We start from the raw sequence: 15,755 nt of genomic DNA, 5'->3' as shown, positions 1-15,755 counted from the left end.
CATTTATCTATTATTATTGTGCATGTGTACGTGACGGATGGCCACACACATGCCACATGGTGTGCTTTACCAGGTAACCTATCTTTCTGGCCCAAGAAATGCATGTTTACCCCTAGCAATGTCTGGTCCCGGCTTGTGCAGTGGCAGCAATGCTCCTTGTCTGTGTCACCCACCCCTGGCCACCATGGAAGATAGCTACCGAGTGCTTGAAATGTAGTCGGAGTGACCCAGGACTCAGATATTACATTTTGCTTCATTTTAATTCGTTTAAATTAAAATAGCCACATTTGGCTAGTAGCCAGCTCACCGGCCAGCACAGCTGCGAGTCATCTCCTGAATTTGATGTACAAAACCTACAAGTTCATTACAGAACTCTAGGGCCTACAAGATGGCTCCTGGGTAGAGGGGCCTGCCACCAAGCCAGAGTTAGAGCTCTGAAACCCGCGTGGTGTAAGGAGAGGACAGACACCCGAAGTTGTCTTCTGACCTCCACCTGTGTGTGCGCGCGCGTGTGTACACACACACACACACACACACACGCATACACACACGCACACACACACACTACATGTGATTTTAAAATGCAAAGATCTTTTTCATTCTTTGAACTTCAATATGGAAATGGGACGTCTAAACACAGGTGTGAGGACACACCTCCCTCCATATCAGAACACTTAGAATTTTCAAAAGGAAACTGCGCTGTGACAGATGGAATCTTGGATGGCGGCTCTCACATCAAAACCTGGTTATAACGTTTCATTTCCCTCAGAAAAAAAAAATCTATACATTTTGATTTTTTAATTTATAGATAAATGATATAATTTTGTATTTTCTGAATCACTTTGGTCCTTGTTTTATGATGAAAGGGCGATATATGTTTTTTTTTTTAAATGTTCAGGTACTTCTGGAGAAAATGCAAACAAATGGTTTCTCCTAAAACCCTGGGGGATAAAAAATTGATTTCTCCTTCCCCATCTGAGCATGTGCTATTTAAAAATCCCCCACCGTTGAACATGGTTTTGAGCTACAAATTGCCAGAGTATTCTTGGGGGTGGGGCGGGGAGGGGTGCGTTGATTTAATTTTCTGAAGGGTTAGCACTCCCGACTCACTGGCCACCGCATTTTGTACAGGGGGCACGGCCCTCTGCAAACGTCTTTCCTTTAGAAGGCATCTCAGTCGCATTTAAGGAACGAGCATCATCACCCATCCAGGGCATGTTATTTTTTTTCCTACGGGGCGTTAGAATGTTATTAATCATCTTTGGCCATCAAGAAAGCACAGGGCTCGATTAAATCAGTCAAGGACATTAAATCCCAGTCTCGCTCAGTCTGCTGGCATACCGATGCTGAGTTGAGGAACCATTTGCGGAAGTATCGTTTGGTTTGGAATTGTACGCCTGTCTCTTTAAATCTAAAAAAAAAAAAAAAAAAAAAAAAAAAAAAATCCTTTCAGAAGCTGTAGAGAGAAGGTGCTAGAACTGTGTACGATCATGACTGGAAAGCAGGATCCCTCAGTGACTGCCGAATCTTCCCAGCACAAGACAGAGAGGCGGCTCGACACAAGCTTCCCCTGATCCCCCCACCCCCCTCCCAGAAGAAGGATGACCCCACCGACCAGCTCACAAATCCAATTCAATTGACAACGCAGCTCTTTCAAGGGAATGAGGCGGAGGCTCGCTTTTATGTTAAAAGGCACCAGCATCCTCCTCCCCGCCAGACATGGACATGACATTTTTAAAGGAATTATCTGGTCACCGCGTTTTAAGCAGACGGCTCTGAGGCATCCGTCCGCGCCAGTCTCTCTCCTCTTCCTCTTTGCTTTTGCATATATGTAATTCCGGAGGTAAAGGAGGAAGAAGCCTGCCGGGGAGTCAGAAGGCATCCTACTAGCGATCAGCTGACACTCCTAACTGAAGGCTGCAATGTGTGGCTTATTCGCTGTATACCGTGGGAGCTGCGGGGACTAGCAGAGGGCTGAACTATGCATTTCAAACAGCGGTGCTTGTTCAGAAAGAGGGGTGAGAGAGAGGCAGCCGGCGAGGAAAGAGCGCAGCTGGACTTTCTCCTTCTCTTCATCCATTTCTGCAGGATCATGTATTCGTAAGGGATGAGGCGGGCCACGGCGATCCCAGGCCTGAGCCGCGGCCTACCCAGTCAGTTCAGAGCCAGGCCCTCCACTATCGGAACCGAGAGCGCTTCGCCACGATCAAATCCGCGTCTTTGGTAAGCTGGTGCTCCCTACCCACCTTCCCTGCCTTCCCCTCCTCCCAGTCTGGCATCCTCGGGCCCTCCCTGAGCCTCCCTCAGCTCCATGGATGGGAGGAAAAGGAGCCAGGGATGTTGTCTCCCTCCAAATAATTTTATTCATTTCAGAAAAAAAAAAAAGGTTGTTGGCATAGCAACCTGATCTCAGATATTTAGCATTGTCTATGGCATAGAAAAAAAAAACCTTTGTGTGTGTGTATGTGTGTGTGTGATTTTGTGTGTCTGTGTGATTGTGTGTTGTGTATGCTGTATATGCAAAATATAAGGCTTTGAGATAAGTTGCTGGCATGACCAGTTTTTTTTAAAGTGATCTGTGTTTTCATCAAAATAAGTAATGCTAAAAATATTTTCAAGGTATGGATATGTGTGTGTGTGTGTGTGTGTGTGTGTGTGTGTGTGCAGGGCACTATGCTTCTTTTTATATAGGTGCATGTGTGTCTCTATGATGTATACACATACACACATATCAAAAGGTAAAACATGATCTAAAAAAAAAAAATTTATATGGTTGCCGGCTACCATCGGTAATTGTAGAAAAATCAGACACTCGGTTCCCAGGGATAGCCCACCAGTTCGTTCTGGTTCATTCATTTATTTATTGCAACAGTGGTAGTGCCCAGTTTCCCCCATTTAACCCCTGAAGAATTTCCTGCTAGCCATAAAGGCTTTGTAGAAGAGGCCGGCCGGCAGCGGCCCCAGAGCTGAGGGGCTGTCGGATTCCTCAGCATTTTTACTACTGCAAATGTGATTGCCGGGTGCCCTTGTAGTAGCAAAAGGGGTGTGCTCAGGAACACTTAGTTTTCACGCCTCCTCCCCTTGGCCCCCCACGCTTGCGCGTGCGCGTTCACACTCCCTCTCTATCTCTCTCCCTCTCCTTCTCTCTCCATCTCATCCTCAGCATTTGGAACTCTCTTCCAGCTTTTCCATCCAAATCTCACTTCTCAGCCAGAAAATTATTGAAATATTAGCTGTTTTGCCCAAATGAATGTTAGAGGTCACATGAGCAGGAAGAGTTACTGTACACTGCTTGGCCGTTACATCCAGAACCCATGATGACATCATCCGGGGCCGACCCAGAAATAATCGTTTTTTCTTGTCCTATTTCTCAAACCTGATTTCTACTTTTATCCCCCACCCCCACCCCGCCAAGCATTTTTTTTTTTTTAAGGCTTCAGTGAAATTTGGAAGGAATTATAATCTCTGACAGGGCAAATAGAAGGAAAATGGAGATGAAAGCAGCAATCTATTGCTCTTGCCTGTTCCATGTAGAAAAATCTCACAGTTTAATGCCCTGCGTTCGTAAAGAACCCCACTCCTGAGTTCTTTTATGTTGAAGTTTCTTGTAGCCTCTTTAGTGGGAGATTTTTCATCTGAAAGGAATGCCCACCGTGTGAAGGGGGATCTCAAAATGTCCACTCTGTAGCTGCTGATGCTCTGGGAGCATCTGAAAAACACGCCTGTGAATCTGACAGAACACGATGGGGCTGTCAGGAGTTGCCTCCTTGCCACAGTGTCTGACTACTGGCCACAGGCTCCCGTGGGGCCTGTCCCTTTAACCCCCACCTGCTCCCGAGGGCGAGGGCGAGGGCGGACCTAGAGGAGAAGCCACGGGCCTTAGCAGCAGGAGCAGAGCAGGCGCTGCAGGAGGCAGACCTGAGCCCCAGCAGTTCCCCCATTGTGGGACAGGTTCCCTGCCTTCCCTCAGGCCACACCCTCCTCCTTCCCACATCATATATTCATGACTCTCTCCTCCCTCCCTTCATTACTACAGTCATGCCAGAATAATCTCGTGCTGGCCTCGGGAAAACTCCCACCAGGGATGCTCAGTGCTGGCTTCAGCCATCACAGCCTTCCTCCCTGTAGCTGATAGAAGCCGCTCCCCTGCCAGGCCACTTCAGGCTGTGGGCAGAGCCTTCCAAAGCTCCTCAGAGTCCTACAGCTCAGAGTGACCCCGCCCCACCCCCTACTCCCATGCAGGGAACCGTGGGCTTCCCTCCCCCCACCCCCGCCCCCTGCCACCTCTGGTGTACTTTTCGATTTTCAAAAAGACCCCTGCTCCAACACTGACTTCAAAACCTAGCAGCCTTGGGTGGGGCGGCAGCTGGCACTCTGGAAACAGAAATCAGTTGTCTTGTGGTGCAGCCTCTCTTGATGGGATGCCCTGGGAGTCATGATGGGATCCTTGGAAGCTCTCCTGAATATCTGAATTTTTTGAGGGAGGAAAAATTAATGAATAAGGGAAGAATGGAGTATGGTGTTGGATGACTGTACCTGTGTCCCCTTTGGGTCGATCTAACTATTGGCATGGCTATTTTAATGGCTATTACCAAGTAGTTCAATCACTTTCCCTTCTATATGGTCTTAAATACCAGAAACAAGAACTGCCCAAGCCAGGACACTAGAATATTGGGAAGAAGTATGTAATTTTAGAAAATGGGTCCCACTTCAATTGAAAAGGACTAAGGTAGTATAAACAGCGTTAAATTAAGTGCAGGGCCTTGGGACACTGGGGAGCCAATCAGCAGCAGTCAAGCCACCGGCCAAACTGACAGTTGATAGCAATAATTGATTGGTTGGTTGATGTGTCAACCATTGGGTTACTGGTTGGCTGTACCCTTTCTCTGTGGATTTCCTTCTGGTAGAACTGCTGGCGAGTCACAGAGAGGTCTGAACGTGATCAGCAAAGAGAAAGAAGCGCACAAACTCACTTTTCCATCATGAGCCCAATAAATGACAAGAACGTTTCCCACCTTGACTTTGGTAACTCATACCAACAGTTAGCTCTTCTCTGATGTGTCATACGAACCCACCTTTTCCACACGAGGCTAACACAGGCCCTAGCAGGACACTGCCTGCTGCTCTCAGTATATTTCTTTATGTTGTGTATCTGAAAAGGTGTGTGAAAGCCATGAGCTATGGGCTCTTGCAACTGAGGACATGGTTGTCTACAGCACCTTAAAACAGAGAATTCTGGATTCTATACACTGCTGCCCCAGTGCATGTGGAACAAAGGAACAGCAGGTCTTGAAGGAGCTTTGGAATACAGCTTCTCCATTAGACCCTTCCAGGAGCATCCTTGATTAGCCTCATGTAGACCTAGGAGTAGGAAGAGATCATGGCATCTGCCTTCTCTTTCTATGAGGACATGTTGCCGAGAGGAAAGCAATTGATATTATTCTCCAAGATTGTCTCTCTGAGTTCTTGGGGTCCCCTATTTGCATCTTGCTACTGGCCCACGAGAACAATTCTGGCTGTTTTCGATGTTTGATGTCACTTCTTACATGTGATGTTCTAGATCTCTGGCGGTTTCCATGGTAGATGATAACATAAAAAACAGAGGGGTCAGAGGGTCAACCAGATGGCTCATACAGCTGCCTCCTAAAGGCTTCACAAATGGTTGTGACTGGCCACACCTTAGAAAGAAAGCATGAGAAGAAAACAAGTTGGGGTCATCAGATAGAACACAGGAGAGACCCTGTAGTATAGATTCTCCTCTTTGGCCTTACTAGAGTGTGGAGGAAAACTCATAAAGGGGGAGTGTGGGTTTAAAATCTCTGATGGTCTAACTGTTGAGCTCACCATGTGGCATCTGAAAACATTACTGCCTCACCAGGAAGCACATCCGTGTCACCTCCCAGGAACCAAAGCCAACTGGTTGAGTGTTTCCTCCAGGACAGTGCACCAGAGGATGTGTTATCTATCGATATACAGCAGCTCCTGGGGCCGGGGAAGTGACTCAGTGAGTGGGGTTCAGCTCCCCAGCACCCATGTGAATAGCCAGCTATGACAGTGTATCTGAAGCCCCAGTTCTTGGGGAGGGGGCGGAGTCAGCAGTAGGAATGGGCAGGTCCTTGGCCAGCTCATCAACCAGCCAACCTAGATGAATTAATTAGTTCATCTTCCTAACAGAAGGTGAAGAACATTGAAAATGGCACCTAGAGTTGACCTCTGACTTCCATATATATATGTGGCACACACATGAAGTGTTGCTGATACCAGTTTCTTTCCCTGAGCTGCCAATCAATATGCCCAACCCACATAGCCACTCTCTCAGTAAATGCATAACAGATGGCGGAGTGAATGATGAGGTCTCTGCAGCCACTGCCACATAGGATTTGGATTGGGAAGGGTGCATTTTAGCTGGGTGTGGCACGCTTGTGATGCCCCACGTTGGAAGCAGAGTGAGGAAGGTCTCAAGTTCAAGGCCAGCCTGGGCTACATAGTGATATACTAGCTCCCTTTTTAAAAACTGAGAAAAAGTGTATGTTGGTTCTTCTAATTGTAAGTGGGGGTGATACGGTGGAGGAGAGACGGAGGGAAGAGATAAGGCAGAAATCACCCAGTATCAGTCATGTCTGTTGGTGGGGAACTTAAGACACCTTTCCCTGGGTGCTCTGAAGGGTGCTGCTCGGGTCTCTGCAGCCAGCATACGGCTCACCCTGTTCACTCTGAGCACTTACCTGCGGTTTATCAACGCTTAGCTCTGAGCTGACCACTCCCACCAAATGTGCTGCTTTGCTGCCTAGGGAGAATTAATCCTGTTCATGAGCTGAGATCACTCAGGTTCAGTAGGTTGCCTCTCGGCCTTCGTGCTTTTCTGTGGTAGACACGCATTCTGGCTGTAGGCAAACTGTTTCGCTTCAGAACCAGGTCTTCCTTGAATTAAACAGGGTGGTGGTGTGCCACTGTGAACCACCTTTAAAAGGTGCTTCAGGCCGCCTGGGTAGGGCCCATTGCCTGGTGCTGATTTCCTGTGCTGTCTATATTCCAGGTATGTGAGTGAGCTAGGCCTTAGTTCTGAATCAGAAACCACATGTGTGTTGGCATACCGCTCAGTGACAAAGAACATGCTAGAGGTCAAGGCGCAGTGGGAAATATGCAGGCAGAGTCCTCTTTCAGAGGATGGGTGTGGTGTTGGACACAGAAGCCAGGGCCTCATTCATACTAGACATACATGTTCTGTCCTATGGTGATGGACAGTCTTACTGTTAAATGTGCTCTTCTACCAGACATGGTGGTGTATACCTTTAATCCCAGCAGCCAGAGGCAGGAGGATCTCTGTGAGTTCTAGGCCATCTTGGTCTATATAGAGAGTTCTTAGACAGCCAGGACTCTAGAGTGAGACTCTGTCTAAAAATAAAAATAAAAATGAAGTAAAGTGAAGCCCATGTGCTCCTGTCCACTTGTTGAGACCCAGAGCTGCAGCACCAGAAGCAGGGGTGTGGGGAGACATCCCTCCAGAGCCCGCAGGCGAAGGTCGGAGACCAACAGGTCATTCTTGTCCCCCCTCAGCCCTTTGGCACAGTCTACCACACTGAGGAAAACTGGGCTCATCGCTCAGTCTCCTGGTGGGGGGCGGGGCTGTGCATCAAAAGACTTCAAGAGGTCAGTTCTTTGTCCAAGGTCAGAGGTATAGTTGGGACAGAATGAGTGTCTTTCCACAGTATCCCATGGGTGTGGCACTGTGGCACTACCGGCTTGTTTGGTACCATTGAGCCGTCCCTTGTAAGACTACAGTCCTCACACCCGATAGGTCCTTACAGCTTCACATCTGACTCGCCTTTAGGCCAGACTCACCATTCTCTCCACTGCTGACTTTTAGGGAGAAGGGGGTAATTTTTTTTTTTTCTGAGACAGGGTTTCTCTGTGTAGCCTTGGCTGTCCTGGAACGTACTCTGCAGACCAGGCTGGCCTCGAACTCAGAAATCCACCTGCCTCTGCCTCCTGAGTGCTGGGATCAAAGGCGTGCGCCACCACTGCCTGGTTCTTTATAACAGGAATGATCGATCGCTGTTTCTCTGCTTGATAATAGATTCCCTAAGGCCATTCAGGAAGGAGGGCCCTTGGTTCCAATCCCCAGGATGCTTAAGAATTAGGTAGCGTGTAATAATTCATGCCTTAATCCCAGCACTCTGAAGGCAGAGGCAGCCTTAGCACTCTGGCTCTAGACCAGCTTGGTCTACACAGTGAATTCTGGGCCAGCCAGGGCTTCATGGTGAGACCCCCATCTCAAACAAAGCTACAGCAAAAGTGAACCAGAGTAGAAGGGTCAGAAGTGCGCTAACCCCTGTCAGCCCGGTACCTAAGGGGCGGAAGCCATAGTGAGTCACAGGTCACCATAGACAACACGGCGAGGGCCTGTCTCAGGCTGGAGAGGCAGCTCAGTCAGTAATGTGTCTGCATCATAAACATGGGCACATTCCCCAGAATCCGTGTAAAAAGCCAGGTCAAGTGGCGCGGGGTGGGGGCTGGGCGGTAGCAACGGGCAGATACATGAAGCTCTTTGCCCAGCCAGACTAGCAGGTTTGATGAGCTTTGGTTCACTAAGAGATTCTGTATCAAACTAATAAATGTAGAGCAGAGAGGGTCCTGGAAAGGAACCCAGTGTCAGCTCCCCCTCCAGGCAGGTGCACACCCACACAAACAAGTACATCCGCCACACACACACACACACACACACACACACACACACACGGACACAAATTTAAGAGATTAAATTCATAAGTATATAAAATTATTATCTGTTTAAAATTCTATTGACTGGACAGTGTGTTCTTTAGACAAGTGGTATGAAAGTGAAATAAGAATTCATAATATAACTAACAAATGGTTAATATATTTCATGTTAAATTTCGCAAGTGAGCCCACTGCTCTCAGACTTTCATTTAAGCTGTCTACTTTGAGCTCAGAAAGATAAAACTTAGTATCTCTTGGTGGTTCACAGCTGCCATATTGGAGTTAGAGGCCATCCCAAATTGTATACCAAGACCCTGTATCCAAAAAAAAAAATCTCTGTATGTGCCCAGGATGACACTGTACAACTCGGAGAGTTTGGTGGTAGCAAATGAAAGGTTAGTTGGAGTCTGAAAAGGCAACTGTCCTAGCCATGGGAGGTGTTGGAAAGCGAAGCCACCTCTGGAAGTCGGCCAGATACAAGAAGAACTTGCTGGGCTCTGTCAGTGGACTTTGTCACACATTTGAGCCAGGTGCAATAAGACAGGCAGTGGGGCCACCCTGTTTGCAGGGTCGCATCCCCAGGTAATACAGGAAATGCCTGGCCTTCCTCCTGGTCCGTCTTTGGGCTTCCTGCCACACGGTAGTCACCTAGAAGCATGGCATCAGCTGTGGGCCTGTGCGTGCGCAGCGTTCAGATACATCTCGATGGCATTAGAGCAAGCCCTGCTCCCCTCTGGGAATCTCATTAAAGAGGGAATTCCAGAGGGCTGAGGAGATGACTCAGGGGGTAGAGTCCCTGCTGCTCAGCTCAGATTCCAGCTCCCATGCTGAAGGGAGGCCAGGCGAGGTAGTGTGTGTGTGTGTGTGTGTGTGTGTGTGTGTGTGTGTGTATGCCCGTGATCTCAGCACACTGTGGGGGTGGACACTAGAAGATCCTCAGAGCTCGCTGGTGAGCTAGCCTGCCTGCTCAGAACCCTGAACGAGCAAGGTGGAGAGCAAATGAGGTAGACACTGTCAACCTCTGGCCTACACACACACACACACACACACACACACACACAAACACACACACACACAAACACACACACACACACAGGAATATTGAAATAAAAAATTAATAATCTCAATAAAACATATCTACCTGGAAACAGCCATTGAACTACCATATTTGTGGTGGGGGAAAAAAATCCAAATTCTAAAGGGACTGTATGGTCTCTGTTGACCGGAATTGTTTTCTTTTATTTCCCTAAAGTTGTCCCTGTGTGAGGTACGAAGATATGGGATTGAAACTTACACACATCGCTCAAACTTCTTCCTTGTTTCCCTAGTGAGACAAGTTTGTAATCCCAGCACTTGGGAGACAGAGGCAGGAAGCTTGCCATGAAGGTCAAGGTCTCCTGGGCTTCAAGTATTCATTTGAGACACCCTGTCGCAAAATAAATAAATAAAGGTGTCTGGAGATTTAGCTCAGCGGTAGAGTACGTGCCTAGTATTTCCCCTCAGCCCTGGGCTGGGGAGCTTTCAGGTGTGGTGGAGAGGAGCAAACACAGTCCATGTAGAGGCATGGTGGAGCACACCTGCCCATCCTAGGTCACAGGGTGGAGGGTTCGAGACCAGCCTGCAAAGCTGCACTCACTTGCACTCATTTCATTCAGAGTACTAGAGGGCTTTGAGGGGATGTTGTCCTTTGTCAGTAGGTCTTAAAATGTCTCCTGCTCAGTCCTAGAGAGGACCGTCCTTCCAAATAAGGCACACATGTGAAAGCATGCCTTCACTCAGCTAGAAGGGACAAACATCCAGTCTCAGGACGGCCTCCCACTACAGCAGCGGCTCTCAGCCGGCCTAAGGCTGCGACCCTATCTCACAATTCCTTGTACTATGGTGACCCCCAACCATAAAATTATTTCGCTGCTACATCATAATTGTAATTTTCTACTGTTATGAACCATCATATAAATATCTGATATGCAGGATGTCTGATGTGCTCCCCTGTGGGGTGTGTGACATGCAGGTCAAGAACCACTGCTCTGCCATAAGGGACACCCTTCTGACAGAGCTGACACACAAACCATGCCAGGTTGACCCACATAGTGAAAACAGTGTAAGAGCACCTAGAGTGCTATGGAGTTTTCCAAGAAAACTTATTTTGGGGGTGAAGAGGAGGTAGGCCTCACTCTCCAGGGAAGTGGCCATTTCATACCGCAAAAAGCGAAGTTAACATCCAGGAGCTGTTCAAAAACAGGGGAAAGGAACAATCAGCAACTCCATCATCAGGGAGCCTGGGAAGGCTGAAGCCAGAGGAGGAAGCTGGGAAATCCCAAAAGGGTCAAGGGGGGTGGGGCAGGCTGCAGGCTCCCCTGGGCAGCGGGCTTGCGGGGGACATTGAGTTGAAATGGAACTAAAGAGAAGTGGCCCCTGTGAAACTCTGAGGCACCTCGTCCTTTTTAAGAAAAAAAGTAGTGTAACTTGTAGACAGCTCTTTCAGAGACAGGGCAAAGCAAAATGCTGGGCTTAAAAGCTGTGGATGTCTGTCCCTCTCCCTATTAGGATTGTTGGTCCTTTAAAAATGCATAGCTTCTCAGCTGGAGGGGGGGTCCCAGCACCGTGGGGGCATTCACAAAGTCTGAAGGTGTGTGTGTGTGTGTGTGTGTGTGTGTGTGAGAGAGAGAGAGAGAGAGAGAGAGAGAGAGAGAGAGAGAGAGAGAGGTATATAGGAGTGACAGTTAACAGTACATGAATGACCTACCTCATGAGTGGATAAAAGAACTGAGGAAATGAGGCGGTTTTTGAGGATGGCAGTGCCCGGCATAGCCCCCGTGCTCTACTCTGGGTCAGCATCTGGAGGCCTGGAAGCCACAGGCTGTCGAGGAGGCCGGTGTCACAGGCTGTTGAGGATGCCGGTGGGAAACCTCTGGTCTGCGCGGTGACCCAGAGCTCTGCCCCCCCCGCCCCGCCCTGCCCCGCCCCAGGTTACACGGCAGATCCATGAGCATGAGCAGGAGAGCGAGCTGCGGGAACAGATGTCAGGTTATAAGCGGATGCGGCGCCAGCACCAGAAGCAGCTGATCGCCCTGGAGAACAAGCTGAAGGCTGAGATGGATGAGCACCGTCTCAAGCTCCAGAAGGAGGTGGAGACGCACGCCAACAACTCGTCCATCGAGCTGGAGAAGCTGGCCAAGAAGCAAGTGGCTACCATAGAAAAGGAGGTCAGTAAGGGTGTGGGAGGCGCCCGCCGGCCGGCCGCAGTTGCTCCTGCCCCCCAAGTCTCCTGGCAGCAAGCAGGGAGAGGGAGAAGCAGGAAAGCACTTGTTGCTGGGTTGGGGTCCATCTGACATCACAGCAGGGCTTCCAGCTCAGAGAAGGGCTCTCTCTCCGCGGTGGTCTGTCCTGTGCCCGCCACACCCTGGCTCTCCTCCAGCAGTCCCTTTAGTGAGGCCCACCCCCACCTGTGGCTGCCACAGCAGCCACTGGACACAAAGATGTAACCTGCCTGTGGCTTGGGCTTTCTGTGGAAGTATCTTTTCCACACCCGTGTCCTTAACTGATGTAATTGTTTTAGTTAATTTTGTAGTAGTCCTGGGGATGGAGGCAGGGCCTCTCCCGCATGCTCAGCTGAGCTTCGCTCTCCAGCTCTATAAACTCATTTGGAAAACATTCTCTCTAGCTGTGTTGGAATACACCTGTAATCTCAGGGATGTAGGTGCTGGTGCAGGGGGATTCCAAGTTGAAGGTCTTCATGGCTTATATCACAGTATCCTGACATGAAAAGGAAACCGAAAAGCCGGGCGTGGTGGCCACGCCTGTAATCCCAGCCGTCCGGGAGGCAGAGGCAGGCAGACTTCTGAGTTCGAGGCCAGCCTGGTCTACAGAGTGAGTTCCAGGACAGCCAGGGCTACACAGAGAAACCCTGTCTCAAAAAATAAAACAAAAAGGAAGGAAGGAAGGAAGGAAGGAAGCAAGGAAGGAAGGAAGGAAGGAAGGAAGGAAGGAAAGAAAGAAAGAAAGAAAGAAAGAAAGAAAGAAAGAAAGAAAGAAAGAAAGAAAGAAAGAAAGAAAGAAAGAAAGAAAGGAAGGAAAGAAAGAAAGGAAAGAAAGAAAGAAAGAAAACCAAAAGATAAAATGATAAGACAAAGAATCCCGATACTGTCTTTATTACTATTAAATGTTTCCTATTAGAAGGGAATGATGGGCCAGGCATAGTGGCACATGCCTATAATCCCACCACTGAAAAGGTGGAGCCAGGGCCGACACCAGAGCCCACTGGCTGGTTAGCTTAGCCTCAGTGGTGGTGAACCTCAGGCCAATGGGAGACCTCGTCACAAAAAAAAAAAAAACCAAATGATGGGTTGAGGTGTGGTCAAGGAGAGAGATGGCTCAATAAATAAGGTCACTGACCATGCAAGCAGCCTGAGATTGGGTCCCGGTGTCCTACTTGGGCGTGGCTGTGTGCACACCTCTAGCTCCAGTGCTGTGGAGATGGAGACAAGGTGATCACTGGGGCTTGCTGGGCACCAGCCTAGAATCAGCCAAAGACCACATCTCAAACCAGTAAGATAGAGAGCGGTAGAGGTCATTGTCCCATGTCCTCGGCCTCCGTGGGTGTCCACACACAGTCCCAAGCATCCGTTTCCCACTATGCATCTCCACCACATTTGCACACACGTGGGTGGGTGGGTGGATGGGTAGATGGATAAATAGCAAGGCGAGTGGCCCCCAAAGAACACCCCCTGAGATTATCCTCTGGTGTCCACTGCACCTGCACATATGTGAACCACAGAAAATAGATCTTTAGCTTGTCCTTCACATGGGGTGACATTATTTGGCATTCGTGGACAGCTGAGTCCTGTGCGAAGCTCAGCCTGACCTTGGCCCCCTCTGTCATCCGATCAGGCAAAGGTAGCCGCAGCGGATGAGAAGAAGTTCCAGCAGCAGATCCTAGCCCAGCAGAAGAAGGACTTGACAACTTTCTTAGAAAGTCAGAAGAAGCAGTACAAGATTTGTAAGGAAAAGATAAAAGAGGTAAGGACCCGTGCCCATGGCCACCTGCTGCTCCTGAACCGGCTCATCAGAGCTGGCAGTGGCCCGACCTGCCCTGCCCTGCAGCGGTCAGCTGTTGAACCCAGCAGCTCTGATGCCTTGTTAGAGTTGTCGCTATTGAAGCAGAGGGCTTACACCCCTCACCCTGCCATCCTCACGGGCCTGGAGTGGAGTTCCGGGAAGCTGATACTGCCAAGCCTGGGGCTGCAGTTCGGGATCTGTTCTCCTAGCCTGCTCTGCACATCAGTCTTAGACCATTTGGAAACCGATGTGCCACCTCATCCATTTAAAGTCCACCGTGTTCCTGCTGTTCTCAGAGAAGGTTGGCGCTCTAAGAAGCCCGCATGGCCGGCCATGCGTCCCCTTCCAGTCCCCTCTAACCTCCGCGCCTGCCCTACCCCAGCTTGCTTAAGGTGGGGCTGCATCTGCAGTGACACCTGCCCTTCAGCTGCACAAATGTGACAATCCCCCTGCCCCAGAGGCCTTTACACATGCCGGGGTTTGTTTTGTTTTTTTGTTTTTTTATCGCATCTGCAGTTCTGCACGGTCCATTCCTCACCTTTGAGAGAGTTAGGATTGATTGTTGAAGTCCTACCTTAACTATTACTCCCCCAGGGAAGCCTTTCCTAGCTGCTCTGGCCTAGGTACATGTCTTCCTTTTCATGAAACTGGAGTTTTTAACAAGTTTTCAAGGTTGTTACTTAGCTGCTTAAGAACCACAAGAGTGGAGAGCATGGACGGCATTGCCAGGGACTGTGCATGGCACATGAGTCGTGAATAGACAACTCCAGAGTGTTTGGCTGAAGAGTGCAGATGGACTTAGGAGAGTCTCCAGAGGAAGCTTTCACCTGTGAGCCTAGCTTTGCTCGGTGTTGACAGGTGACTCTCGGGGACTCCTGCACGCTTCCTTCTCAGAAGGCTTAGGACTCCCCATCTGCAGCCTTCCTAGGCGTATTAAGTTTAATAAAGTGCAGCCTTAGGCATTGCTCTAGCAAAGTCATCCTCTGGAGCTTACGAGATGATTGGGGGGGGGTAACACGGGGCCTAGAGAGGAACCTGGGAGTGGGCGGGTGGGGCATCCAGGGGGATCTCGGCCCTGCCCAGGTAAGAAACTGCAGCAGCTGATCCATGCTGACAGAAAACCAAGGACCTCTGGCTGTCTGAGTTCTGGGAACTAGAGAGTCAAGAGTAACAGCATAGCTACTCCTCAAGAAAAGGTCTCTTCAGGTTTTTGTTTGTGTTTTTCCTTTGTGAGTGACTGGATATTGCTGGATATTTGGAGATGGCTTTGATTTTTTTTTTATAGGAAAAATTTCAATTTCCCTCAACTCCAAATCCCTTCTCCTTTATAAACTCTGTGTGCTCACTCCTGCTCTGGAGCCCATCATTTAGAAGTGTGGCTGCCATCTTGGACATTTCAAACACCAAGATATTGAGGGTCGCCAGATACCTTTAGAAGATTCTCCACAAAACACCCATCCCAGAGTCCTGTCTCATTCCCAGCCCAGTCCCCTGGGTTAGCTTTGGGTCATTATGTTCAGAAAACATAGAAGGTTTGAACCTTTTCTTGGAGAACCGCAGGCCCAAAGCCAACCTGAGGTAGCCTCAGGCATGTACTGAGTAGAAGGTGTTCAAGGTGTATGCTCAGAAACCTTTAGACAGGAAATGCAAAGGACATTAATAATCCAGCCTTGATTTTGGACTGGCTCCTTATGGTCATATTTGGACCTAGACACACAGATCCAAGGCTGAGCCTAGGCTGACTGTACAGCATCAAGAGACGCATCACCCAACCTGTCTCCCAAGCCCCTACTTGCTAGAGGCAAAACTAACCTAAATGGCGGTGGTTTGTGACAAATGCTAAGCAGTGCAGGTGGTCGCAGGTGTGTGAGCATCAGGCAAGCAGGAGCAAGCTGGTTGGTGTGAGGGAGGGGGAGTGAGTGCGCTGCTCTCTCAGAAGTATCCTCTGCCCTCCACAGGTGGGCGTCCCAGCTGCT

At 49.2% G+C, this 15,755-nt stretch overlaps 1 protein-coding gene across 1 annotated transcript in view; it reads left to right on the top strand.

Annotated features, from left to right (window-relative positions):
• The window catches only part of Taok3 (TAO kinase 3), a 159,154-nt gene that overhangs the window by 122,595 nt on the left and 20,804 nt on the right, over positions 1–15,755 (top strand). The window contains exons 15-17 of the mRNA XM_052168754.1: positions 2,089–2,223; positions 11,691–11,927; positions 13,612–13,740. Of these exons, the coding sequence (XP_052024714.1) occupies positions 2,089–2,223; positions 11,691–11,927; positions 13,612–13,740 (501 nt within the window). The remainder of the gene's footprint in view (positions 1–2,088; positions 2,224–11,690; positions 11,928–13,611; positions 13,741–15,755) is intronic.

This window comes from Apodemus sylvaticus, chromosome 22 (genome assembly GCF_947179515.1).
Source record: "Apodemus sylvaticus chromosome 22, mApoSyl1.1, whole genome shotgun sequence".
Classification (NCBI taxonomy): Eukaryota; Metazoa; Chordata; class Mammalia; order Rodentia; family Muridae; genus Apodemus; species Apodemus sylvaticus.
Note: the sequence above shows the minus strand (reverse complement) of the source record. Positions and strands in the feature narration are given on the sequence as shown.